The sequence below is a fragment of the Gopherus flavomarginatus genome, chromosome 3 (genome assembly GCF_025201925.1).
Source record: "Gopherus flavomarginatus isolate rGopFla2 chromosome 3, rGopFla2.mat.asm, whole genome shotgun sequence".
Taxonomy (NCBI): Eukaryota; Metazoa; Chordata; order Testudines; family Testudinidae; genus Gopherus; species Gopherus flavomarginatus.
Window position 1 is genome coordinate 227,648,044 of NC_066619.1, and position 27,433 is coordinate 227,675,476.

General features: G+C 42.1%; 1 protein-coding gene across 3 annotated transcripts in view; it reads left to right on the forward strand.

Moving 5' to 3' along the window:
* FGL1 (fibrinogen like 1) overlaps positions 1-23,530 on the forward strand; it is a 42,368-nt gene extending 18,838 nt beyond the window's left edge. For 2 of the 3 annotated variants that reach the window (XM_050947955.1, XM_050947956.1), the window contains exons 3-8: positions 1,474-1,654; positions 7,024-7,186; positions 15,347-15,444; positions 17,421-17,509; positions 18,468-18,655; positions 22,661-23,530. In XM_050947955.1, the coding sequence (XP_050803912.1) occupies positions 1,474-1,654; positions 7,024-7,186; positions 15,347-15,444; positions 17,421-17,509; positions 18,468-18,655; positions 22,661-22,820 (879 nt within the window). In that variant the 3' untranslated portion in view covers positions 22,821-23,530. The remainder of the gene's footprint in view (positions 1-1,473; positions 1,655-7,023; positions 7,187-15,346; positions 15,445-17,420; positions 17,510-18,467; positions 18,656-22,660) is intronic. The other variant, XM_050947957.1, reaches the window with a different exon arrangement.
* Positions 23,531-27,433: the final 3,903 nt, after the last annotated feature.

Genomic DNA, 27,433 nt, shown 5'->3' on the forward strand with positions numbered 1-27,433 from the left:
AGGACCTAACCAGATCAGCCACACCATCACTGGTTCATTCACCTGCACATCCACCAATGTAATATACGCCATCATATGCCAGCAATGCCCCTCTGCTATGTACATCGGCCAAACTGGACAGTCTCTACGGAAAAGGATAAATGGACACAAATCAGACATTAGGAATGGCAATATACAAAAACCTGTAGGAGAGCACTTCAACCTCCCTGGCCACACTATAGCAGACCTTAAGGTGGCCATCCTGCAGCAAAAAAACTTCAGGACCAGACTTCAAAGAGAAACTGCTGAGCTTCAGTTCATCTGCAAATTTGACACCATCAGCTCAGGATTGAACAAAGACTGTGAATGGCTTGCCAATTACAGAACCAGTTTCTCCTCTCTTGGTTTTCACACCTCAACTGCTAGAACAGGGCCTCATCCTCCCTGATTGAACAGACCTCGTTATCTCTAGCTTGCTTGCTAGCACACATATATATACCTGCCCCTGGATATTTCCATTACATGCATCTGAGGAAGTGGGTATTCACCCACGAAAGCTCATGCTCCAAAAACGTCTGTTAGTCTATAAGGTGCCACAGGATTCTTTGCTGCTTTTACAGATCCAGACTAACACGGCTACCCTCTGATACTTGTCTTATGAAAGGAGCTTGGCTCGTTTAGCCTAACCAAAAGAAGGCTGAGGGGAGATATAAATATATCAGAGGGATTAATATTAGGGAGGGAGAGGAATTATTTAAGCATAGTATCAATGTGGACACAAGAACAAATGGATATAAACTGGACACTAGGAAGTTTAGACTTGAAATTAAATGAAGTTTTCTAATCATTAGAGGAGTGAAGTTCTGGAACAGCCTTCCAAGGGGAGTAGTAGGGGCAAAAGACATATCTGGCTTCAAGACTAAGCTTGACAAGTTTATGGAGGGGATGGTATGATGGGATAGCCTAATTTTGGCAATTAATTAATCTTTGATTATCAGCAGGTAAATATGCCCAGTGGTCTGTGATGGGATGTTAAATGGGGTGGGATCTGAGTTACTACAGAGAATTCTTTCCTGGGTGCTGGCTGGTGAGTCTTGCCCACATGCTTAGGGTTTAACTGATCACCATATTTGAGGTTGGGAAGGAATTTTCCTCCAGGGAAGATTGGCAGAGGCCCTGGAGGTTTTTCACCTTCCTCTGAAGCGTGGGGCACTGGTCACTTGCTGGAGGATTCTCTGCACCTTAAGGTCTTTAAACCATGATTTGAGGACTTCAATAACTCAGACATAGGTTAGGGGTTTGTTACAGGAGTGGATGGGCAAGATTCTGTGGCCTGCATTGCTCAGGAGGTCAGACTAGATGATCATAATGGTCCCTTCTGACCTTAAAGTCTATGAGTCTATGAACAGTCTTCTTGAATTAAGTGGTTTATTAATTCTAAACACACTGTGACAAATGTTAACTCTACAAGCAAAAATGCATTTTCCCCTCTAGACTCTACAGAGTTGTTTTCAAGAGCAGCTGAGGCTCAAGGCCCAGGTGAGACTTCTGGAGTATCGTGTGAAACAACAGCAGGTAAAAATTGTGCGGGTCTTACTGGAGAAGGAGATTCAATACCGTGACAGTGGAGATGAAAACAGTGTTATTGACCTGGGAGAAAAAAGACAATACGCAGGTTAGAATTTATTTCTTCTTTTCATATTGTGTCTATTTGAACTAGTATATATATATTTCCATGGCTGGTGCAACTGAGACTCCAGCATTACAGTCATGCTTTAAAATTCCCCCAGAAACTGTCCCACCAAGACATAGCATTCAGCTGTTATCCAGGCCTTTGTTGTCTTGAGATCAGATTGTGCAATGCATTCTACATGGAGCTACACCTTGAAACTGTCCAGAAACTGAAGTTGGAGCAGAATGTTCCAGCATGCTTTTTAAAATGAAATCTTTCCAGGAACATAGTACACCTGTGCTCTAGATCTGTACTAGCTACCTGTTGGCTTCTGAGTAAATTTTAAGGTGATAACCTTAGACTTTAAGGTGACCTATAGAACCTAAGAAGCCCGACAGTTACCTATCCAAGAATCCACCTTTCCCCTATTGTGTTACTGCTACAGCTGCAGTGAATGATGGCATTCAAGATGGAGCTTCCCTCGGTATAGCATAAAAGGGGCTGTTTGACAGGGTGTTTTCCATGAGGGTCCCACAACTTTGGACCTCACTTCCCACCATCTCAGTCCAAAGCAGCTGTTTTGTTGACATTAAAATTCTAAAACAGGTGAAATGCTGATAAAAAAAAAAGTGTAATGGAGATATACCTATCTCATAGAGATAGAAGGGATCCCAAAAGGGTCATCGAGTCCAGCCCCCTACCTTCACTAGCAGGACCAAGTACTGATTTTTGCCCCAGATTCCTAAGTGGCCCCCTCAAAGACTGAGCTCACAACCCTGGGTTTAGCAAGCCCATGCTCAAACCACTGAGCTATCCCTCCCTCATATCAGTAGGGAAAGAATTTTCCATACTCTAAAGACACAAATAAAGGAATTTTTTTAAAAAACCCCACAGCTATGGTCTGTTGTTTAGAGTCACATTCTTTAGGAATATAAACAGAGCCTGAGGTAAGAGACTGAAGAGAAAGGGCAAAGCCCTTTCAAACGTGTTTTTAATAATATTTTTTCAGCTGAAGAATGAGTCTAACTCCCAACTGTTTTCAATTTAATTTTAAGAACATCCAGCAATGCAATACTATATGTCTTGATTTCTTCCAGAAGCATAGACACTAGCAGCTCATCCAGGACACATGAAGCAAGACTATATAGAACAATAAAACTTAATAAAACTTTAGAATCCTATTACGGGGTAACCAGAAGCCAGTACAGGCTTCATATAATTTTTAGTTTTATTCGTGACCTTAGCTTTAGTTTGGCTGATGATTTCATTATTCAACTAGATTCTGGGCTCTACTCCAGCTGCTTTGTGCCAGCAGATCTAGCCCCTGCAGGATCCTCCCCACAAGTGCTGTAGAGCTACAATGGTAGAAACAGGGCTACCTCCAGCATTGAAGAACACAAAGGTGACTTAAAGCCACCATTTCATAAACCCTCCTGCCCTGTGCTGAGCTCAGCTCAGCTGGAATGGAGGATTTGAGCCTCTGATTTTTGCTACCTTAAGGGTATTGTTAAAATGAGACATAAATAAGAGATAGTCAGCTAGGACTGCCACTTTTCTAATGGCTGGTAACCGGACCCTCAAGGCCCTGCACCCATCTCCACCTCTTCCCCTCAAGGCCCTGCCCCATCATTCGCCTCTCTCCCGCCTTCCTCCCATAGGATCGCTGCTTCTGAGGTACATCTGCTCACACATCCTAGGGGTAATAAATACAATCTGCACACACATAGGGGGATTTTCATTTACACTCATTTGAATTTCTTCATTTCCACACACATGCACACAGTGGGACGTTTGCTTCATTAGCACACTGGTTCTCGGGAGCAGGGGAAGAAAGCTCCCCCTTTGCACATACAACTGACGTGAAAGGGAGGACTCCACCTACATTTACATGGATGCCTAGATTGGAGGAGAGACTCCACTTATTTGCACTAGTACCTAAGAGAGAAGAAGGTCCCACCAACTTGCACACACAGTGGATGTGTGGAAGGAAGAGAAACAGGTGCTTCCCCATTTGCAGCACACCTACCCACTTCCTGTGTCCCGCCAAACTCCAGGCTGCGAATCTTTCCAAACTTTCCCCAGTTGGGACAGGGTGGGGCAGGGAGGGCTGCGGGCTGTGATTTGCTGAGTGGCAGGGTGCTCAGCTATGATTGGCTGGGCTCTGTCCCCCTCCTCACGAGGGTGGTGTGCATTCTCTGCGTAAGTGTCTCTCAAATTAGCAGTGAGCAAGTTTTAACAGATCAAAAAAATCCGACATCAAGACTTGTGAAATGGTACCTGGACACACAAGCTGAAACCCAGACTGTCCAGGTGAAATCCAGATGGGTGGCAATCTTATAGTCAGCTAACAGAAAACTCAGGTTTCTTCCTTTCACCCTTCATGGCCTGCTAAATCTGTGTCTAACATTAGCCAAGTCTAGACAAACACTAACACATGTCAGCCAATTACCATCTCAAGTCCCACTGAAGGAGGAGTGAAAGACTAGGAAGGACAGTGGACATAAACCACCATACAATTACTAAACCACTGAAAATATTTTAAAAAGTGTAGTTAGAGACCAGATTTCCAAAGGTATTTAGGAGACTAGGGCCGCCAGTAGGCACCTAATAGTATTTCCAGAGGTGCCTAGCCAGGTTAGATGCCTAATTCCCATTGAAAGTCAGCATTAGACACCTAACCTGCTTAAGGGCTTGTGAAAATCCCACAAGGCACTAATTTGCATCTTTAGGCACTTAAATGCCTTTGTAAACCTGGCTGAACGTGAATATGAATGCCCAATTATCCATACAGATGAGATTTTTTTTTCCAGTTAAGAGCCTGATCTAAGTGCATCCTGTAACTGTTATTATTTTTTGTCTTAAAGTAGCATCTAGAGGCTCAGTAGGGCCTCACTGTGTTAGGCACTGGACATTAACCTCATAAAGCTATGCAGAGCTTGCACTTTAAATAGACGAGACAAAAGGTGGATGAAAGGAAGGCAGTGCTGAGTACCCTGAACTCCCAACTGAAGTAAATCAGCAGGGTCTCCCAGCACAATTGTAGGATTGGGCCCCATTTCATTATCTCTTATAATAGAGCGCCATATTTCACACATTATTGCCATATTAACTAGCAAGATATGGAGAACTTAATTATTGTTGGGTTTTTGTTGTCTCTGGTGCTATAAAGAAAAAGCCGCAAACATTTCCCTCCTTTTCCCCATTTGTCCTGTCAACAATGCATCACATTCATTATTAAAACCATTCTGCCAGTGGAAGCAACTGATCATCTTCCTTGCCAGGTGCGAAGCTCTGGTTTTGATCTAACATCTATAATGCTTACAGGATAGTGAGACTCTTTTAGGGCCTGTTACAGCTGAAGGGTATTTTAAGGTGGATAACACACCCATAAGAAGATATCTTAAAATTTTATAAATTATCAGCCACTTGTTCTAGTCTAAGGCACCATACTAGCAGTCAAGGGTTCAAAAAGAGAAAAGCTTAATCACAGATTCATATTGAATATCTTCTGTTTCTATAAAAGATGAAGCTACTTTGATAGTTTTCAAGACATTTGTGTTGCAAGAGTGCAGCAGGTTTGTTGCAATTCTAAATGAAATCTTCTCTTCTTTCTGGGTCATCAGTCACTACTGAGTCCTAAAGGGCCAAATCTATCCATAATGTAAATCCACTGACATCAATGGAATCATACCAAGAGTGAATTTAGTCCAGTGGGCCCAATATGTTATCCTCTCTGCATGCCCCTGTCTCCACTGTTCAGCTACAGTTTTCCCATATCAGGTGCGTGCAGATAAGCAAGAGTCAATACAGACACAAGCAGTTTCTTAGGAAGGTTTGAATGCTTGCATAGCTGAGTTTCCAGTGTATAATATATATATTCCATCCTACAGCATGACATGCCTTCTTATAATAAAGGCATGTCCTCCTCCCTGTGCCAACTCCTAAAACCCAGATTTCACCCCACAGTATTTGGGGAAGAATCTCCCTTCCTGCAATACTAATGGCCCCTTTATACAGGAGTAAAGTTCACTGCATTGCTGTATTTATTAAGAGTAATATCACTGTTGGTGGGGATGTTTATGTATTTGTATAGCATCCACAGTTCACAGGGCACTTCACAGAAAAATAAGGCAGCAAGGTCCTTGCCCCACAGAACCCAAACCCAATCCAGCTTTATAGTCATGCACAGGCATCTTCAAGGAGCTGAGCTCCACCATGCACAGTGGATGCAACTGGTGTTAGGTTGTCAAATCCTGATCTTCCACCTGTGTAGAAGAGGAGGCAGGATTTTCCTTTTACTAAAAAGTAATGTAAATTAAGGGAGCTAGGTGCCAGTTCAGCCAAACACTTAAGCATGTGCTTAAAATTAAGCACATTCTTAAGTACTTTGCAGACTTGGGACTCTGCTGAAAAAATCATGAGTGTTTGAAAATTTGAGACTATACTCTAAACTAGTGAAACATTCTTTACATTCCTCCCATCGACTGGCTTAGATCTTATTTACATTACTTTTTTCAACTATAGTCTGTTCAAACCCTAGCACAGTAACTTGTTTTCAGTATAAACAGTTTATTTTCTGGTCTAAAATGCACTGGGGCTTTCACAAGGGAGAAAGAAAATAGTTCAGAATGTTCCAAACTGGCCAGCAAATGCAATTAAAAAAACAAAATGTTGGCTGAATCCCAGCCAACGTGTTGATAAAGTTCTCAGAGGTAAATCTTACAGTTAATCACCTCTACCTTTGCCAGGAAAAACAGAAAGAGTTGAAAATTATACGTCTTTCCTGTGTAACTGACAGCGTGATGGTAGATTAGATATAAACAAAGAACTCCTTTCATATAAAAATTAACTCCTGCGAGGAAAAAAAGGATTATAGAATTATATAATTATTGTGCATTCATTGGGCCCGATTCTCCCGTTGTCCTGAACTTTAGTCAGTCACTTAAACCAATGCAAAGTAAGAGCAAAATAGTATCAAATCACATGGGAACATTTTACACACTGGAGAAAGTGAGTTTGGACTCATTTTGTAGAAGGTGCAATAGTGTTCCAGGTTCAATGTTTGTTATTTTTCTCCTAACAGTGATGATTCTGTCCTGCTGTTTGTGGCTATTCTACAATGTGCAAAATTCTGTAGCCCCCTCAGTACATGGAAATCCCACTGAAGTTAGTGGGTGTTTTTATATTTGGGGAGGCTGTACAAACATGTAATTATAGTAATTGATGAAAATGATAAAAAGACAAAGACAATATGCAAGTTTTATATTTTTACCATAGATTGATTATGTTGATAAAGGTCCCTCTTTGCGAAGCTTATTTTTACTAATAAATACAGGACTGAAAAAATCTGTTTTCAACTCATATTTTGAAAGCAGATTGTGCAGAGATCTACAACGATGGACATAAACGCAGTGGATTTTACAAGATGAAACCTCTCCAGAGTCCTAGCGAGTTCCTTGCCTACTGTGACATGTCAGAAGGGGGAGGCTGGACTGTTTTTCAGAGACGTTCTGATGGCAGCCAGAAATTTGATAGGTAGGTGTTGGAGCCAGCAGTTATAGTTACAAACAAACCACAGGCATAGGAGACCAGGAGGGATCAAGTTAAACATTAACTCTAAAGCTATCTCTGTAAGGGACTATTGATGATTTTGTACGTAAGTCACCAGACTGGAATGCCAAAGTTCTTGGTTCAATTTCTGACTTTGCCTCTGACTCTGTGTGGCCCTGGGTAAGTTATTTAGCCCCAATTTAAAGTAGTTAAGAATGAACCCAACATTTAAGCATCTTTTAACAACAATCCACTGAAGCCCTTGGGACTACACCTGTGCTTTAAATAGGCACATATTTAAGTATCTTGTTGAATTTGGGTCTTAATTTTTCTGTTCTTCATTTGTAAAATGGGGATAATAGTACCTACCTACCTCACTGTGTTACAAGGATAAAATCAATAATGTTTGAGGTGCTCTGATACCGTGATGATGCGGGGGTATGTAAGTACCTAGATGCTGGACCTAGGAAAGGGGACAATATACTTAAATTGGATTTATGAGCTACTGTTCCTTTCCCCACTTATCCTGTCCAAATGAATTCTGGCTATATCCTCTCTATTAGAACATCCACTGATTATCAGGAACACTGGCCTAATTATTTGCAGTTAACACTACAGACACGTTAAATTCTAACCATAGTAGGCTACAGCAAAAATGGTCATTTGCTGTGCTGGGGTATTTTCTTTTACAACAGTATTTGTGGTAATTCAGGTGTTCATAGCACCACTGTCCCACTGTGTGTAACTAAGTTCATTTTCATGTCATTAATAAGCACTGCCGTAGTATTTGACATGTTTAGAGTTCTATGCAAATACTAAACTAGGGAATCCTTTAAAAAAACTCTGTGAGGCAGGAAAATATATATTAAAAATAGTTGGAAAATGGGGGAGGAGAGAGTGTTCGGTGGAAAACCTGGTCTTTTCAGCAAAAAATTGAAAACCAAAATAATTTGATTCAGAAATGGCATTTCAGTGCCTCATAGGAATGGTAGTTCAAGTTCCTCATGCTTCTGTTCTCCTTTATAGGCCAAGGTCCTGGATTGGATTACATCTCCCATGATGTACCATGGGAATTAGGGAATCCCTGGCTGTGGTGCATCATGGGAGGTGAAGTCTGGGGAGCCCAACATGTAGAAGGGAATGGGAACACAAGGCAACTGAACTACAGCTCTCATGAGTCACCATGGTGGCATATAAGAAACAAAATATTTATGTACTTGGCTGAAATATTTCAATTTTTGGCTGAAAAACAAAATCTCATTGGTTTTCAGGCATTTTTTGTGTGCATGAGTTTTCAGGGTTGGCAAGTTGTATGGGCCCATGGTGCCCATGCTCCAGTAAATTCACGGCCCCGGCGGCCTGGCTCCACCAATGTTCAGGGCTGGGTCTCTCCCCTGGCCCCACCTGCCACCCCTGCATGCCTCTCTGGAGTGTCCCTGCCTCACCTGCCCCTAGGCAGAGGCGGGCGGCTGCCCCCGGCAGCTCCACACTGCACTCCCTCGCTGGCCACTGCCAACTAAGGGAGTAGTGCCAATGGCAGGCTGATTGCTGCACTTGCAGAGGGAGGAAGGGAGGTGGAGCAGCCCCTCCCCCAGCAGGCGACTCCAAGGGGGCTTATCCTGTCTGGACATCCTGAGCAGCAGCCTGGGGCTTGAGTGAGTGTTGTGCTGGAGGGGAGGGGGAGGAGAGGGAGGCTCCTCCCCAAGAGCTTGCTGCTGCTGGTGAGGAGAGGGCTGCTGGGAGTCCTCCTCTCTGGTCCTAGCCCCGGGGCAGCCTGCCTTCTGTGCATCAAAGTTTGAACTCCTCATACCTGGTCCAACCCCACCCCAGAACCCACATCCCCAGCCAGAGCCCTCATTCCTCCAACCCCAACCCTCTGCCCCAGCCGAGCCCCCTCCTGTGATGTGAACTCCTCTGCCCAGCCCCACCCTGCAGCCCTCACCCCCACACTGCAACCCTCTTCCCTAGCTCTGAGCCCCTCCCACAACCCAAACTTCTCATCCCCAGCCCCACCCCAAATCCTGCACCCCCAGCCAGTGCCCTCACCCCCTGCATCCCAACCCTCTGCCTCAGCCCTGAGCCTGCTCCTGCACTGTGAACTTCTCATCCCCAGCCCCATTCTTTGCTTAGGCGTTGGCATTTCTTTCCTTTGTTCTTTATAAGTGGTTCTTACAGGTGCATTGCTGTGGGTGCTAGACTGTCTGATTTGTAGGCCTTGTCTGCATTGGGTTATTTTACACAACATAGTTGCATTTTACACATCCTAGTGTAAACAATCCATGCCTAGTTAACTATGACTTGTGCTGGTTTATCTCCATGTGAAACCCCAGTGTGAACAAGCCCTTAGTAAGATGACACCTCCACTTTATCTAAAAAAATTGGTTTTATAAAAACAAATCCTTAAGACCCACAGAAAAATGTTCCCCTGTTAAATTCCATTGAAAACACTGGTTTTACAGTAAGGACAAATTTCCATCACGTGTTCGCAACCCAAACGTTACAGCACTGAGAACTTGGAAGCACCTTAACTGATTTTCATTGTCCAAAATAAGAGATGCACAGATTGTGAGAAAATCATAAATAGGTAAAGAAATACTTGTTTACAATATATGGGTTTCAGGTGGCCATGTCCCCAATAATAGAGTTTTGCTTTTACCTCCCTGTGCACATTAATGAAGATGTACTCTTTTAGATTCCTTTCATCTTGGTCACTAGTCTGAAATAATAACAGTTAAAACAACAAATCCAGTTAAATCAGTGTACACCCCCAGTAGTAATGCTCTGCACAGCCATGTCAATAATCCAGTTCTGCCTGCTCTCCAGCCTGGGAGAGGAAAGGAATGTCTCACCCCTCATCTCCACCCCCACCCCAGAGCCCACACCCCCAGCCAGAGCCCTCACCCCAGAGCCTGCACCCCAGCCTTGAGCCCCATCCTGCACCATGAACCCCTCAGCCCCAACCCCACCCTCAGCCCTCAGCCCTGTACCTCAACCCTCTGTCCGAGCCCCTCCCACACCCCAAACCTCTCATCCCCAGCCCCACCCCAGAGCCCTCATCCCCCCACACCCCAACCTACTGTCCCAGCCCTGAGCCCCCTCCTGCAGTGTGAACCCCTCATCCTCAGCCCTACACCACAGCCCTCACCCCCGCGACCCAACCCTCTGCCCTACCCTGAGCCTCCTCCCACATTCCAAACCCCTCAGCCCACCCTATTAATTTGGTGTAACAATAATCAACAATGGATAAATTCTTAATAAAGTTACCCAGAAAAAAAGAACAAAGTGACACCTGAGTTCGACAGCCAGCTTGCAAACTGAAGCTATACAAAAGAAAGACGCGGCAAATCTAAAAGATAAGAAAAGGAGCTTTCATCAGTCAAATCTATTAAGATTTATGTGGTTGGAGTACAATACTGAATTAGACAGAGCTTTTTGCTTTTGAGGGTTATTGATCCTAAAGTGCTTGGTGGTATCCATGTTCAAAAGAGTATTAATAAAGTTGATATTCTTAGTTAAATAAATATTTCTTACAATAGCGATATTGTGTGATACAGGGAAACTGTTAAACGCTTACTGCTTCCAGTCCATTTTTACATTATTTAAAAAAAATATTTATCCGCTTACAAGGTGGGGGGGAGGGCGGGACTTGGGCCTGTTCTGGCACCGCCAAAAATTATACAAACCTGCCACCACTGTGGGTTTTGTTGTGGTTTGTTTTACTTTATAAATTGGTTTTCAAGCATGACGGTTCTATAAAAAAGTTTAACTTTTTATGTAAAGCAGGTACTACTTGGGGAGAAATTACTTTTGTTGAAAACCCACTTTTCTGTCAATTTTTTTTGACAAAAATGTTGGCTAGTTTTAGTACATATTACTATCCTGATTTTATAAATGGGGGAAACCGAGGAACAAAAAGGTTAGAGACACAGTAAGTCAATCTAGGAAAAGGAAGTTTAGAATTCTGTAGCTCAAAGTCCTGATTCCCAGCCCTCTGTTCAGTCTGCTAGACCATACTGAGTCCAATATGGTTTTAATATTGTTACATAATTCATACTCAGTTAACTTTAATGATGTTACATGCACTACCCTGTTACCCATATGTTCCTGATACTCTTTGCACTCTCATGACCTAGTCTATAATAACACACGGTAGTAAATGAAGATCTTTAAATGTCTGACACTTTGCTTACTTCTTTTAACTGTAGTGAGTACACCTTGTATTATCCATTATGTATTTCATAGGGGGTTGTTGGCTAGCCTCTTTTACAAACTCTTAAACCTCACAATACCCTTGTGGTGGCAGGGGGTTGATCCTGAGAGAGGCTGAGCACCTGCAAGTAGGCAAAAAGTGACCAATACTATTTCTATTTTTCAGATGGGGGAAATAAGGTTTTAGTTCACTGATTGACTGAAATTGAATTACTGTGCCTTTACAGTGATGTAACTGAGATCAGTATTAACCCCAAAGAGATTATAGTAAGTGATTTATACAAGACCACAGGGAGAGTGGGACACTCTCTTCAGGATACTCAGAACCATAAATCACTGTGTTACTCCTGTGCCTCAGCAAGTGAGAGCTTTGCTACTGCTAAACTGTATGTCAGCTCCCTGACACACCAGTCTCTCTGCCTTGGCAGCAAATTCCTTGAGACTCTGCCATTCTAAACCTTCCTTGCCAGTAACAATCAGTAAAACCTAGCTCCCGAGTTCCCCAGAGATGTCTTTCTGCAGTGTCCAGCCCCTCTCACAGAAGTTAGTAAGTTTGCTGCCTCTAAAGAGAGAGTGTGTGCACCAGCCTGTTAGGTTACCTAAGGACTCACTCTTCACATAAATATAGCAGCAATGAGATGAGTTATAGTAAAACTAAGAATAGTGGGGGGAGGGGGCGTGTTGAGATTTAAGTGCTACTAAACAAGAGAAGAAGACAGGTATGGTTACAAACAAAACATGCATTTTAGTCACTAAATCTTTTAATTTTAGCATGTTACAATCTTTGCCTAAGCAGTTCTCACTTACATCAGGTTACCAAATTATTTAGCCCTTCAGGCCAGGGGATAAATCTTGCACAGAATCAGAGGGTAGTGTCCCTTTTGTTCCATAACTATGGATAACTAAGGGGTTATTTGCCCCTTCTTTTTATAGTCCAGGAAACCTTTGAAAAGCAAACACAGACAAAGTTCCTTTCCTCTCCTGGTGTGCAGACACCATGCTGTCTTCCTCATCGTCTAGTTGTTATAGTATCTGTATAGTATCTTTCCTCAATCTGAACCTTAGAGTCCAAAAGTTGGGGTACCAGCATGAATTCCCCTGAGCTTAATTACCAGCTTAGATCTGATAAGCTGCCACCAACCAGGACTTGGAGTGCCTGGTAAACTCTGGCCCCCCCAAAACCTTGCCCGGGGACCCCCAAGACCGAGACCCTCTGGATCTTAACACAAGGAAAGTAAACCCCTTCCCTCACCGTTGCCTCTCCCAGATTTCCCCTCCCTGGGTTACCCTGGAAGATTACTGTGATTCAAACTCCTTGAATCACAACACAGAGAAATCAGGTTTGTTCCCCCCTTCTCTTCCCCTCCAGGTGTTCCCTCCCTGGGCTCCTGGAGAGATAGACAGATTCAAGCTCCGTGAATCTAAAACAAAGGGATTCCACCCTTCTCCCCTCCCTTCTCCTTCCCTGTTAAGTACAGCCTCAATTCCCTTGAGCCTCAACAAGGGGAAAAAATCAAAGAAGTCTTAAAAAGCAAAACTTTTAATAAAAAAGAAAGAAAAAAAAATAAAAGTTATCTCTGTAATTTAGATGGTAAAAGTTACAGGGTCGTTCAGCTTATAGACACTAGAAAGAAGCCTCCCTCAGCAAAATACAATTTAAAATACTTCCAGCAAACTACACATTTGCAAATACAGAAAACAATCAAAAGAGTATAACCGCCTGTTCTACTTAATACTCACTATTCTGAATATATAAGAGACTGTAGCAGGGAGATTGGCAAGAAACCTGGTTGCACATCTAGTCCCTTCCAGGACCCAGACAGAACAAAGCCAAACCCAAAAAACACAAATAATAGCTTCCCTCCACCGAGATTTGAAAGTATCTTGTTTCCTGATTGGTCCTCTGGTCAGGTGTTTTTGGTTCCCTGTTTGTTAACCCTTTACCGGTAAAAGAGACATTAACCCTTAACTATCTGTTTATGACACTGGTCAATTTTCTTTTTCAGTTGGTTTAACCACTTCGTTTACCTTACCTGTAAATGTACTTCCATTGTCTCTGGCCTCTCCTTGCTCAATTTATATTGGAGACAAAGGTAAACGGGTGAAACAACGTTCCTTTGTCTATTTCAAACCTGTTTATCTGCTCTACTCAGGTTGCTTGGTTTGAACATATTTTAGGACTATATTTCCAGCACATATACACAAGTCTTTACACACCAACTGCACATACATCACACAGTAATATTAGGGACCACTGTACCACCAGTTCTTACATGAAACCTCACAAGACACTCTTTGGCTAAATATTCTCACAACAGCATGCTGGGTGTGGCCTTCACCTGTTGGGATAAAGGGGGCTCTCAGAGTCACTCTAGAGATGGAAAAATAAAGATCTGCTCAAGCCTAATTCTAAAGCCCAACCCAACCCTGACTTGACCGCAGCCAGTCTGAACCCAGCCCAAGCATGGGGGGTTGTTTCATACCTGACTCGAACCTGACACTAGTATTTGGGTTTTGTCAGGTTCAAGGCAGGTTGCAAGAATCTAACCTCTGGCCCAGAATGCATTTTCTTTACTTTGTTTCTCTAGGGAGCCATTGAGGCTAATTACCCCCCGCCCCACTCTCCCACCACAACTCACTGCCCCAGCCAGCACTGCACACCCGAAGGGTGGCCTGTTTCCCCCTCTCCAGGGCCACTCTCCCAAGACCTGTGTTAGTGCCACCACCTCAGCCTCAAAAGTCAGGCTGGTGGGCCTTCCCGCTCCCCATTCTCTGTGCCCCAGATCTATTTCCAAATGGCTCCTTCCTGTAGGGTCTGGCTGCATGCCCTGCCTGCTGGCCACTGCTGCCTCCCTGAGCTGTGCGTGCTGTGGAAAAAGAGGCACGACAACTTGTTAGCACAGCACAGTGAGGTGGCAGTGGCTAGCAGGAGCGGGGCAGGCAGCACTGCTGTACCAACCCATGATGCCACTGGTGCGCAGAGACTGCCTGACTCAACTCCAGCCTGAGTGTCAGGTTGTTCTCCACCTGATCCATCCTGAACCCAGCACTTGTAGTCAGGGCTCATTGGATTTGGGGTCCATTGCAAGGCAAAGGAAACAACCTATTTTATCTGATCTATCTGGTATTTCTAGTACTCCCTTCACTATAGTATCTAGAGACCAGAGAGAGACTCAAAAGTGGCAGGGCCAATCAAGAGATGTGCCCCTAGCTCAAGGATGGGAAAAGCAGAGTGATGCTACAGTTTACAAAACAATAGCAGCTAGATCTGTGGAAGTTTCATAAGCTACTCAGCCAAACATATGGAGATATACCTATCTTATAGAACTGGAAGGAACCTTGAAAAGTCATCAAGTCCAGCCCCCTGCCTTCACTAGCAGGACCAAGTACTGGTTTTGCCCCAGATGGCTCCCTCAAGGATTGAACTCACAACCCTGGGTTTAGCAGGCTAATGCTCAAATCACAGAAGGTATATTATTTCTGATGAAATGCTGTGTGCGACACATCTACACAGACTTTCATGCTGTGGTCACCCAGGAAGTGTCTCTTCATTGTACAGTTTTGGGGGATGATTACTGGAATTTAGACAAGCATGTTATGCAGGAAGTCAGAGAAAATGGTCATAATGATACTGTCTGACCTTAAAAGCTATTGTGGCTGTGTTTCTGGAGACCCAACTCTAGTTTGGGTTTCAGCTGCCAGCATAAGAAACTAAGGACCTCCCACCTCCATGTGTGTAAATCAGAAGTAACTCTAGTTAAATCAATGCACTAGTTTAAAACCAGGATAAGTGAGGTCAGAATCATGCCCCAAACAGTCATTTATTAGTGACTTGATATCATATAAGACTGTGAGGTTAAAAAAATTATATAGTTCCTAGCAAACTTCTGATCTTCTTTGATTATCCCAAATCATTAGTTTCAATTTTTTTTTCAGAGTCTGGGCTGACTATGAACAAGGTTTTGGAAATTTTGTTTTGAGAAATGGTGAATACTGGCTTGGAAATAAAAATCTTCACTATCTCACCAATCAAGGTAAGACTTGTACAGAAATATTGTTCTTCCTTGGTGGCCTTGTAATACAAGAAAATTCACCATCTCATTCTGCTTGTTACTTTGGTCTTTCAGGACCAAGTTCTGATGCAATTTACACTAGTGTAAATCCCAAGTCACACCACTAGTTTGAATGGGGTTGTTTAGAATTTACAGCAGTGTAAATTAGATCAGAATCTGGATCTTAGTTCCTAATAAAGGACTCAAACTCTCATTGGGCCAATGTGTCAATGGTATGCAGGGAGCCTCTGCAGAGCAATGCTCTGCAGTACATAAGGCCACCGTCCCCCAAGTGGTTCTCAGATCCTTCCTCCCCCAAACAGAACCGCATCAGTTTAACTGACAGTCCTGACCCAGTCAGTAAACTGCATCAGTTCCATTTATTCAGGACTTGTAGTGGCCACATATGTGATACAATCTGACTTACAGTGCAGGTCTGGATATTTTCTTATTTCTCCTACTCCTGGGAATACTAACAGTGTGTCTATATTTCTAATAACTGAAGGCAGTTAATCTCCTATTATCCTAACATAACCTCCTCTAAAGGCTTGTCTACACATAAAACATTTCACTGGTGCAGCTGCACCACTGTAACACTTCAGTGAAGATGCCACCTACACCAACAGGAGGGGTTCTCCCATCAGCATAGGTGATCCACTTCCCTGGGAGGCAGTAGCTACAATGGAGGTAAGGTTGGTTTAACTACATCACACAGGGGTGTGAGTTATACTGATCTAATTTCCTAGTGTAGACCAGGCCTAAATTGTTGCTTGTTACATCTTCTGCTTCAGTTTGGTTTACTCATTCCTCCTTCCAAAATCTTCAAAAGGCAGGCTTCCTAAATTACTCTGATGTCAGTTCACATTGGCACCATGCCCCTCATTGCTCAATCAACCTTTGAACATACTCTGTCCTCAGATAAGAAGTCCAGCTCAATGGAGTTGAATGGGTGTAAGTGAAAGAAGAATTTATTCTATGCATTTAGGGCCATATCTTCAATTGGTTTAAATTTGGCACAGCTCCTCTGAAGTCATTGGAACAATGTCAGTTTACACCATCTGAGGATTTGGCTCTGACTGTAGATTAGTAAATTAAACAGAGGAACCTAAGGCTCAAATTTTGGATTTGGATGCAAATTTCTCCAAACTTTGAGGAAGGACAAACCCAGGATTATGGCTGGATCCTCTTTCCTACTTTCATCAGCAACTCACAAATCCTACCAATGTGAGGGTTGACTTGAAGACTTGTACCAGTGTAACTCCATCAATTTGTGATACAGATCAGCCCTGTATGTTTTGTGAAGGGAGAAATAGTAGTAAAAATTAATTTTAAATGTCTAAAGTTTGACTGCAAGCATTGTGGTCTATGATACGCTCACTTTTGTAGACCTTCATGAGAAAATGTCGCTTTAGCAGAGGCAACGCACGGGAGGGGGCATGCGGGGTGATGTGCCCCACCAGATTTGCTGCTTGGCTTGTACTGAGCATGCTCACATGGACTGAGCATGCTCAGTAACAGTGCTGAAGCCAGCTGCCCTCACTCTATTCCCCTCCCCCGCTCACTACTGGCAGGCACAGGTCATCTCTAGGCCTTAGTAACTATTATAATCTGTATTCTTGAAGTATATTCCACACCTTTTTATCTTCTTTCTTCCTCAGCACTTAAGCATTTCTTGCTATTCTTTGTTTTACAACAATTTTCGGAGCATAATGTAAAGAAGATGATGCCAGAACAATATTAGTTTCTTATAGAAATTGCTGTGAACTTTATTCATATGAATTTGTCCCATAACTTTTTAAATATTTAAATGCAAATGTGAAAATAAAAAGGCTTATGGGAGCAAAAGAAGAAACATAAATAGGATTTTAGTCTTTTTGTATAACACAATGGCTTTATTCTGAGGAATGCTGAGAGAGGTTGATTTAACATGAATAAATATTTGTTGTTGTTTTGTTAAGGAAACTACACCCTAAGAATCGATCTCTCTGATTTCGAAGGAGAGCGGCGATATGCGCAATATAAAAGCTTCAGAGTTGCTGATGAAGAGGTAATAAAATACTGAATGACTTCTTTAATCAGTAAATTCATTTTTTAAAAGAAAGCTTGGATTCTCTAGGCAACAGAAAAAATATTGTGGCAGGCCATATAATTATAGATTCCACAACTTTCATATACATATATAGTTTTCTAATATCTCTTATTAACACATTTTCTCTCTCACCAAGACCTTAGAATTTTTGATAATGTAATAACACATTGGTTTAAGTTCATATATTGGTTTCACACAATCTTACTTGGTACCTGTCTTTAAAGATTTTAAATTAGTTTTCTGGTTCTTCAGCAACCTTTTAATAACAGATAGTTTTCATTTGCTGATGTTATCAATGATGTTGGTTACAAAGATTTTTTGACATGAAAATGTTCAACATAAGATGAAGTTTTTATTAAGCAAAATTAGCTCTGTTAAAGGGTAAATCACAGAGAATACACTTTGTTAACAAAGGCCTTGATTCAGCAAGGTACTTAAATATGTGGCTAATTTTAAGCATATGAGTAGTCCTGTTGAAGTCAATTCACTAGGACTATACATGGTTAAATTTAGGCAATACTTAAGTAACTTGCTGAACTGGGGACAAATGGCCCAATTATGCCTCCTAGTAGGTGCTGCCTATCCTAAACAATCATTAATGTAAAATTCCATTGTTCTGGAGGCAGTGGGAGTTAAAAGCATTCAATGGCTTATAGAAGCCACTCAGCACCTTGCAGAATTGTACCCTAAAAGCCTGTTTTATAGACAAGTATTTAAAGTTCTTGAAAATTCTTTTGTCTTACTGAGCATCCTCTCAATTGCCTTTTACACTGTGTTTAAATGGCAAGAGCTAAATGCCATTTCTGAGTTTATCTTAAATAACAGTGAAGGGAATGTATATTTCCTAGTTAAATACCCATATTTGTTAATAACACCCAGAGATTAGTCTAAATTTTCTCTCCCCATTTTTCATTAGAGCTCATACCAGCTGAGCTGCGGAGAATACTCTGGCACAGCTGGTGATTCCCTTACTGGGGGGTTTCACCCTGAAGAGAAATGGTGGGCTGATCACCGAGGAATGAAATTTAGTACACAAGACAGAGACAATGACAACTATGAAGGGAACTGTGCTGAGGAGGACACAGCTGGCTGGTGGTTTAACAGGTCAGGTATTTATGAGAATACCAATACTAGTGACTATGATATTTCCTGATTACATATGAGCAGGCCTGGCTCCAGACACCAGCTAAAGAAGCAGGTGCTTGGGGCAGCCAATACCAAGGGTGGCACTCCGGCCGCTATTGGGGCAGCACATTGGGGTCTTCAGCGGCAATTCTGCAGCGGGTCCCTCTCAGAGTGAAGGGACTGCCTTGGTTTTTTTTTTTTTTAATGCATTTGTTTATTTATTTATTTATTTATTTGCCACTTGGGGTGGCAGAAAACCGGGAGCCAGCCCTGCATGTGAGGTAGAAACATATGATATTAGGTAGGATTGGTATCATTAATTGTAATTAGGTAATCTGTCATTGACCCCTATCATAGGCACCTCAGCACTTGCCCACATGACTGAGTCTGACCCTTGAAAGAACTGTAGGACTGATACCCTGTATCTCACCATCTCCAACTTGCATTGGACTGAGAGAAGGGATTTACTATGTGCAGGGGTCTGCATACCAACTTCTTACCTTGCTGTCCATCTAACTGTATTTATTCTACCTCCAGTGGACAGATTCTCTTTAAGGTCTCTGATTTTCATTCAAGCAGGTCATCTTGAACACACATTACCACTGCTTCCCATTCTTGCATTTCCCCAGTATTTAACTAGACCAGGCTATATGACAAGTTAGTGCTAGTGGTTGAGTTAATAGATGTCTAATGTTAGGGGAACCATTCTTCACTTCACTTCACAGGGTCTCAAGCTCACTGTCCATTCATCAAGATGGAAATGCACCCCCCTTAATTAGGGGTTGTTCTCAGAGCGATTATTCTGGGAAGGAAACTTCCTTAATAATCGCTCTGAGAACAACCCCTAATTAAATATTCCTTAAATATGATGAAGTCAAAGTTTTAAAAATGTAACCTTTCTTATACTTGTATATGCAAGGTGACGCAGAATATTGAACATAAATGATAAATAACCTTGGCCTTGAATATATGGGCAGCTATTTGTATAGGTTTACTTGAATAATAAGATAATTATAGCTGCAAGGTGAAGCTATGCAATATATAGCTATAAAAGGCAGTTCAAAGAAGCATATTATCATAATGCAATCTCAGTTCTCTTGGCATAATTGCCAGGCTGGATCAGCTCCAGTGTGTGTCTCTCTCTGTGTCATCCTTTGTAACCCCTCACTTCTCAAAATTCAATACCACTTTCTTTGAAGGAACTGAGATAAGTTAGCCCGAACGTATTACCTGTAACCACCTCATAGGTTTGTTTCAAAATTAATTTTATCTTTTAGCATATGGAAGGGAAGGAGACTCAACATAATGGTTATTGCAAGGAACTGGGATATCATATCATAGGAAAACTACATGTGGACTGAGTTTCAGTTCTCCTTAAAGCTACAATTACAGATATAGAAAAAAATCAGTTGTGATTCTGTTCCCAATTAAATGAACCTCCAGACCTAAAATTGCGTAGGATTGTGGTAAGTATCACAGCTTTCATGTATGATGAATCACCAATGACTATTAGTCAACTGAATCCATTTTCCTCAAAACAAATCTCTTATTATATCTGATAGCTCAGGCAAAAGCATTATACCTTTGTGGAAATAGCTGCATGACATGATTTGACAGCTCTTTGTATCTAATGTACTATTATGATTCATGTCCTATAAATACCACAGATAGCTAGCTCTTGCAGTGCAGGTTTCTACTAGCTGTGAATCTTTCTCTCTCTTAAAGTGATAATACTGTCTTGTAGCAACTATGTTCTGGGTTAAATATGAAAGTTGCTAATGAGGTTACCCCACTTCCTTGATTCTGCCATTTTGTTGAGTAAGCACTTACTACTGAACCGAACACTGAAATACTCAGCAGCATGCTTGCACATTTCACTATTCTGCCTGCACAGAAGAACAAAGCAGGCGGGCACAGTGAAATGAAAGCACTGAGATCACTCATTTGTCATGCTCACATTAACAATCACAAGGAGAACCAATGCCCTGGATTGGTTTATATAGGGTCTCCCAGCTGAGTAGGAATTTGTTTTTCTATTTAAAATCTGTTGAAGTGCAATTTTTGCCTGAAAAAAGTTAAGGGATCAGGAGGACTATAAGTATGGAAATAGGCTATTTCTAAGGTGTGTACATGAGCCTGCCAAGTTTGGCAGTGTAACTTTAAGAAAAGCACATCTTTATGAATTTTTATTTTGCATAAGCTGAGTACCTAACATATGTAATCAATAAATCATATGCCAATTGTTTCTTCTGCATGTTGAGTTATTTCCATGTACAGACCATTACACAGTATTTGTGTAGCTTTGCTATTGAGCTTTTTTGCTCCCCAGCACCAATTTAAGAGTTGTTATTCTTGGCTCATGGTGCTTTCAAAAAAATCCACTTGTGTCCATTTCCACCAAAAGAAGGGAATGCAGTAAAGAAGTCAATAAAGAAGTCCAATAGCTAGTCACCACATGTTATCCTCTATGCCTTTGCTAAGGAAGTTTGTGCTTGAGTGAGTAGTGCAAAGTAAACAAATGCCTACCCAGCAAGGAAAGTGTATGACATATTGAGAATGTCAGTTCTGTCACCGATTTATCATTTTGAAAATCAAAGCCACCTTTTATATCTGCAAGTCATAAACTTTCAGCTGGTGTTATGGCATGATTCAATTTTTAAAAAGGTTTGCAAAGAACAACCAGCTAAATAAGAATTTTAACATATGGATTTTTTTATTATTGCTTCTATTTCAGTTCTTTGTAACAGTTAAGTGTAAACATGCAAACATACTCTGAGAGACTAACATTTGCCAATAGTTATATCCTTAAGGCTAATTCTGGATTGTTTTCTTTTTTGAATTCTACCTAAAGACAGCTTTCTAAAATCCATCATAATGTATGACAGCCAGGGGCGGCTCTATATTTTTTGCCACCCCAAGCACGGCAGTCAGGTGGCTTTCAGTGGCGCACCTGCGGGAGGTCCACTGGTCACACGGATTCAGCAGCGTTTCTGCAGATGATCTGCCAGTCCCGTGCCTTCTGCATACTCGCCACTGAATTCCCGCTGACCAGCTTGCCTCCTCCTGCGTGCTGCGCTCATGCCTGGAGCCACCCCAGATGACAACTAACTACTAATAACAACAGAATACCAACTCAACAGTTGTTATAATCCGGTACTGGAGCTATAGCTAAACAGATTCACTACAATATCCTGCCCCCCCCCCTCCAAAAAAGTGTAATTGTCTATATGGTCACAATCATCCCAACCTCCTCCTCCTTCATGGAAACAAAATTAATGAGGCAGAGAGGCTGTAGCATAGCAAAGTATTTCTTTGATAGTTACAAATGTAACTTATACTGTTGCAACGTGTTAGAGAGCCAGATAAGGATGCCAATTAAAATGGCAGGTCAGATGATCCAGCTATTGGAGGATTGCCAGAGTGCCTATATTTAACTTGCAAAGAAATTTCATATTTTTCCAACAAATATGAAATCAGTAGTTTAATAACTGAGCTGATGATGATTATTCTTATTTTTGCATGTGAAACTCCAAGTATTGGCAGTAAATGCAGGATTCAGAGCAATTGCTCCCAAACAACCAACAGAGGAACAATGCCACATTCCTTTCACAAAGTTTTCATTGCCACGTACCCTTGTTGCTAGGTGTGATCTTAACAAGTCTGGAAACACTCTCTAGTGAAGCAGATTAGCAGGTGAAATGTCAGGGAACTAACGGTGTTAAAGGAATGGAGTTAAGGAACAAAGCACTTTTTGTTTTGATGCCACTAAGAACCCTTGAAATTGTGCCCTAATTTAGCCTTTATTGTTTAGTGGCATTGAGCCCCACGAATGCAAATTCCTGCAGCTGTCAAATTAGACTGTCATCAACATAGCGATTTTTTTGGCTCATGCAATAACTACAAATCCCTGAAGCTTTTAGACAAAACAGATTTGTTTAATTAACATAAATGTCTTATTTTTGTTTTCCCTTTCTTTCCCACCAGGTGTCACACTTCCAACCTGAACGGTGTGTACTACAAAGGACCTTATACAGCAAAGACAGACAATGGAATTGTTTGGTACACATGGCATGGGTGGTGGTATTCTCTGAAATCTGTTGTCATGAAGGTCAGACCAGCAGACTTTGAACCCAATGTTGTTTAAATATCTAGTTAATATAATTCATCCAGTTAATCTCTGAGCAAATCCATCCAAATTAAGCCAGATGGGCAGATTTCTCCCTCCACCCTCCCTCTACTGCCTCATTTACTCCTGTATAAATCTGGAGTAACTTCATTAAAATCAGTGGTTTTATATGGGTATAAATGAGAATAGAATCTGGCCTTAAGCCTGGAGATACAAATAATGTGTACAGGATTGCTAAAGAGACTGGACAAAGTGCACAAAAGGTTTATGGCAACTTTCACCCATGTAGAATACTTAGCTGTAGATCTCTAGAAGCAGGGGGAACTTCTACTTGACTGACAGGCATAATGTGGGCCAGGACTTCCCCAAAAGCGAGTGGCATTGGTCAGGAAGGAGGAGTGCACTGCTATTGTAGCTTCTGCTGGTGAGGCTCCTTTGGAATCAAAAGTGGAATTCAAAGCAGCCTACAAAGCCAGAACCTCTGAGGAAGGACAGCAGTGGGAACATCACCTTCCATTCCTAGGACACAAGAGACTAGGCTGGTATACAGGTGCAATTTGTACCTTCTGGGGAATGGAGTACAGGAAGATTGCCAACTTGGCCCACACTATTTTGGACTTTTTTCATTTGGAAACCATTTCTATCTAAATCTATGCACAATACATAGGATTTAATGGAAAAATTACAAAATAGATTCACTATATTGTCTTAAAAAGCAATGTGAATATATAAAAGCAGCAAAGAACCCTGTGGCACCTTATAGACTAACAGACGTTTTGGAGCATGAGCTTTCGTGGGTGAATACCCACTTCCTCAGATGCATGAATGTGATGTGAATATATATTACAAATAAAAACAACATTAAAAGAATGTTACAGGCACCTCAATTAGTGCACGGAATGGACCGTTTCTGGGAATTAATCCTGGTTGTGCAGAATGAAGGTGTTGTCTGTAGGATCCCTGTGTCATTTGTTGCAGAAGTTGGAAGATGTGTAGTGAATGAGGCAGAAGCCTGAAGGAAGAGAAAGGAGGGTCTTGTGGTTAAGGCACTTTAGTGCTGCCCTAGAAAGTTGGGTTCTATCCTTGCCTTTACTATATAGTTCCTATGTGATGTGGGCAAGTCACTTAAACCAAACTTTTCACGGATGGCCACTAATTGTGGGTTCCTCATTTTCTGGGTGCCTGACTTGAGCACTCACAGCTGCAACTGAAGTCAATGGGAGCTGTGCTTTGAACATACAGAGTGCTATACAACTCAAAGTACTCTGAAAAATCAGGTCCTAGTTGTTTCAAATTGAGCACCCAAAGTTAATGGTGATGGAGCAATATGTATACTGGGAGTGCTGAGAGCCGTTGAACCAAACTGTAAACTCTGTATGTGATGGAAACCATTTAAAATGATGCTGTACCCCCAGCACCTTTAGTTCCAGCACCACTGAATGGGGCAGGGGTCCAGTGGAAAATATCATGTATGATCCTGTAGTTAAAGACTACATCATAATATATACGCACAGGGGAGCTAAATTAAGGTTATACGGGCAACTTTAATTCTGGCATTTCCTAACTTTTGAGTGCTTACTTTAGCAAACTCAACATTCTTTTAATGTAGTTTTTGTATGTGTAATTTTAAGGAAAAGCTGCAACCTTTCTCCAGCATTTCCATCATGACACCCAGCACCTTTAGATCCACAGCACAGACTTCTGCCACTTGAGCTCATGGAGTAATTCATAGTAGCAGTAGATTATCTTCTACGTGAACTAGTGACTAGAGGGGGAATGGAACACTCCCTTTTCCAGAGGGTTTCACAGATATTTGCAGACAGCAGAGGAATGATGAGACTTAGGAATCTTGACTTTCAGTCTAGATTCTGAAGTATAACATGCTTTACAGGTAACAGACCCTTGTGACCCCCCTCACCTCAACAAGACTGCCCCCTTTTGCCACTTGTCCCTTTAGCCTTTTCTGTTTCCAGCCCTGGCTCTCCCCCTCCACGCAGATCCTTTCCTAACTAGTCCCAGTCTAGATCTTCCCAGAATCCTCGCTCCACTCCCACTGTCCTTGCCCAGTCACATCCAGGCTCCCCATCCAAGGCACAGTCTTCCCCTGACCCAGACTCCTTGTCCCAGTTTCTTTGCTAGTCAGTCTCAATTACCCTCCCCCGCCCCCCTGGCTCCTCATCCAATCACAAAATAGCATCCCTCCCCTCCCCTCCCCCTGGCTTCCACTCCAAGTCTCTTTGCCCAGCCAGTCCCAGTTTCCACCACCAGGGTCCTTGTTCCATTCTACTCTTTCTTGTGTCCCCAATCTGGCTCTTGTCCCTTCAGCATTCAAGTGGGGAAATTTCTTTCCCCACACTGCCTGAGGGCCTGCAGGGGAGCTCATGAGTACAGGAGAGCCTTTCTGCTCTCAGTCCTGATGTTGATCCTCACAGCCAGCCACAGCAGCCAGAAGCAGCAATTTCAGGGAAAGTTCTGCTCTGCCCCTGTAGCCCTGAGATGGAGTGTGCCCAAGGCAAACCAAGTCATTAGAGAACTGATGCTGCAAAAGTCTCTGCTGAGCATGTGTAAACTGAGACGTTTCAAAAGCTTATAATTTGGCCAGTTTTGGGTGTTTTTTTTTTCAAGGAAAAGCAAAAGATATATCCCTGGCTTGTATTTTTCAAGTTCCTATTCCAAAGCATAGAGATACCAGAGCTTTTCAACTGAACAGCTGTAAGAATTTTGTTTAACATGAGCAATGTGTTTTTCCCTAATCTCATTCTAGGAAATGGCTAAACTGTTTTTGTTGAAACTTCCCCCTCACCCTTCTCCCTTAAAAAAAAAAAGTTAGCATCAGGCAGATATCTAACATAGAAAGTTTCAGCCCAACAGTTGAAGTTTGGCAAAGTTGTAACTAGCAGAAAACAAGATCTTATAATGGAAAGTATCTAGTAATTAGAGGTGTCATTACCATCTCCACCTATCATACAGGGCTGATGCTGAAGCCACTTTTCATGCAGAACTCCTGTTGTCTCCAAAGTGTTACTGACTGGCTACAGAATCAAGCCATAGCAGAGGTGTTAGTATAGTCAGAACTTTTTTTAAAAGAAGCTTAATTAGATACGTTCTTTAGAATCAATATTTTATCTATCTCTCTAGTCTGTTCTGAAGCTCTGTTCTAGCCAGTTCTGTTTAGGTCCTTATATCATGCCCATCACCTGAGCATTTTTGTTCTGTCATCACATTCAACGTAGCTCAGACTTTAAGCTAGTCAGCTATATATCGCAGCTGCATCATGTACAGTAAGCAAATTCTGTAATATCACATCTAGTTTGTCACATTTCATTCACTGGGGACATAGGAGTAGAAGAGGTGGAATTCATATGGGATTTAGAAAAAGCCAGTATGGGTAGATGTGGCCAATATGATTTTTCCCATATTCTCCTCCAAAATAAATGAAAGTTGACTCTAGGTCAGCATTTCTCAAATGCAGCCACCAGGGGCTTTTCTTTCAGCCACAACCTCCTGGATAGTGATTGGGGGGCAAAGCAACTGCCCCCTTCCCTTCCCTGTTGCTCCTGGATGTGTCAGCTTGGTGTTGGTGGCTGGGGCTGCCAACAGGGGTTGGGCCCTGCCCTCCTCTGGAGACAGCTGGGGCACAACCTTGGAGGAGCAGGCGGCCTGTGAATTTTCAACCTTCCTGGAGGTGGTGGGACTTGGGCTTCAGCCCTGGGATGGCAGGGTAAGCACCAGAAGATTTACTAGCTAGCAAAAAATAAATTAAAATGATTTTGATGTGCATATGTGCATATTTATTTGTTTTTCCTTAAGTTAATTAAGTATTTTAGGAAAAATTGTCAGAGTAGCCACCAGCACTCTGAGGCCGCCAAAAAATTTGTCATGAGAACCCCTGCTCTAGGTTATTCTCATTTTATACCTTATGATAGCAGAGGGATTCTATCTTTTCTCACAATCAATATATCTAAACGTAAAGTACTAAAAGTCTGACTTGCTTTTTCCAGCAAACTCCTCATTTCAGGTTCAGTAGCAGAAAAGCTATTTGACGGAGATCTGGTCCTGACAAGTGCAGTCCAGAAAGTAGTTAGGGTCATCCAAGGAGGTGGCGGAACTTGGACACTTGAAGATGCATTGATTTAGCACCAGCAGCTTCTACTGGTAGGGTGATGGAATGTGTGACAGGGAAGGGGAAGACCATGGAGATGAAGAGCAGAATGTTTATATGGTTGATAGTTGATTCATATGGCATCAAGATAAAAATTTTAAAAAATTCTTAATTTAAAGAAACTAATAGAAAACCTCATATATCCTTATGCAAGTATGAATCAAAGCACAGATCTGAATGCAAACATTCTCCCCAACTCCAAAAGAAAAAAAAGGGCCAGGCCCTGCCCTTTTCATTCCCCAACCACAAAACAGATGTTCTTATAGACTTTAGCCATGATCATGTAGTCTGATCTCCTGCATGTCACAGGCCATAGACCCTCATCCACCCACTCCTGCAATAGGCCTATGACCTCTGGCTGAGTTACTAAAGTCCTGAAATCTTGATTTAAAGACTTCAAGTTACAAAGAATCCACCATTTACTCTAGTTCAAATCAGCAAGTGACCCATGCCCCATGCTGTAGTAGAA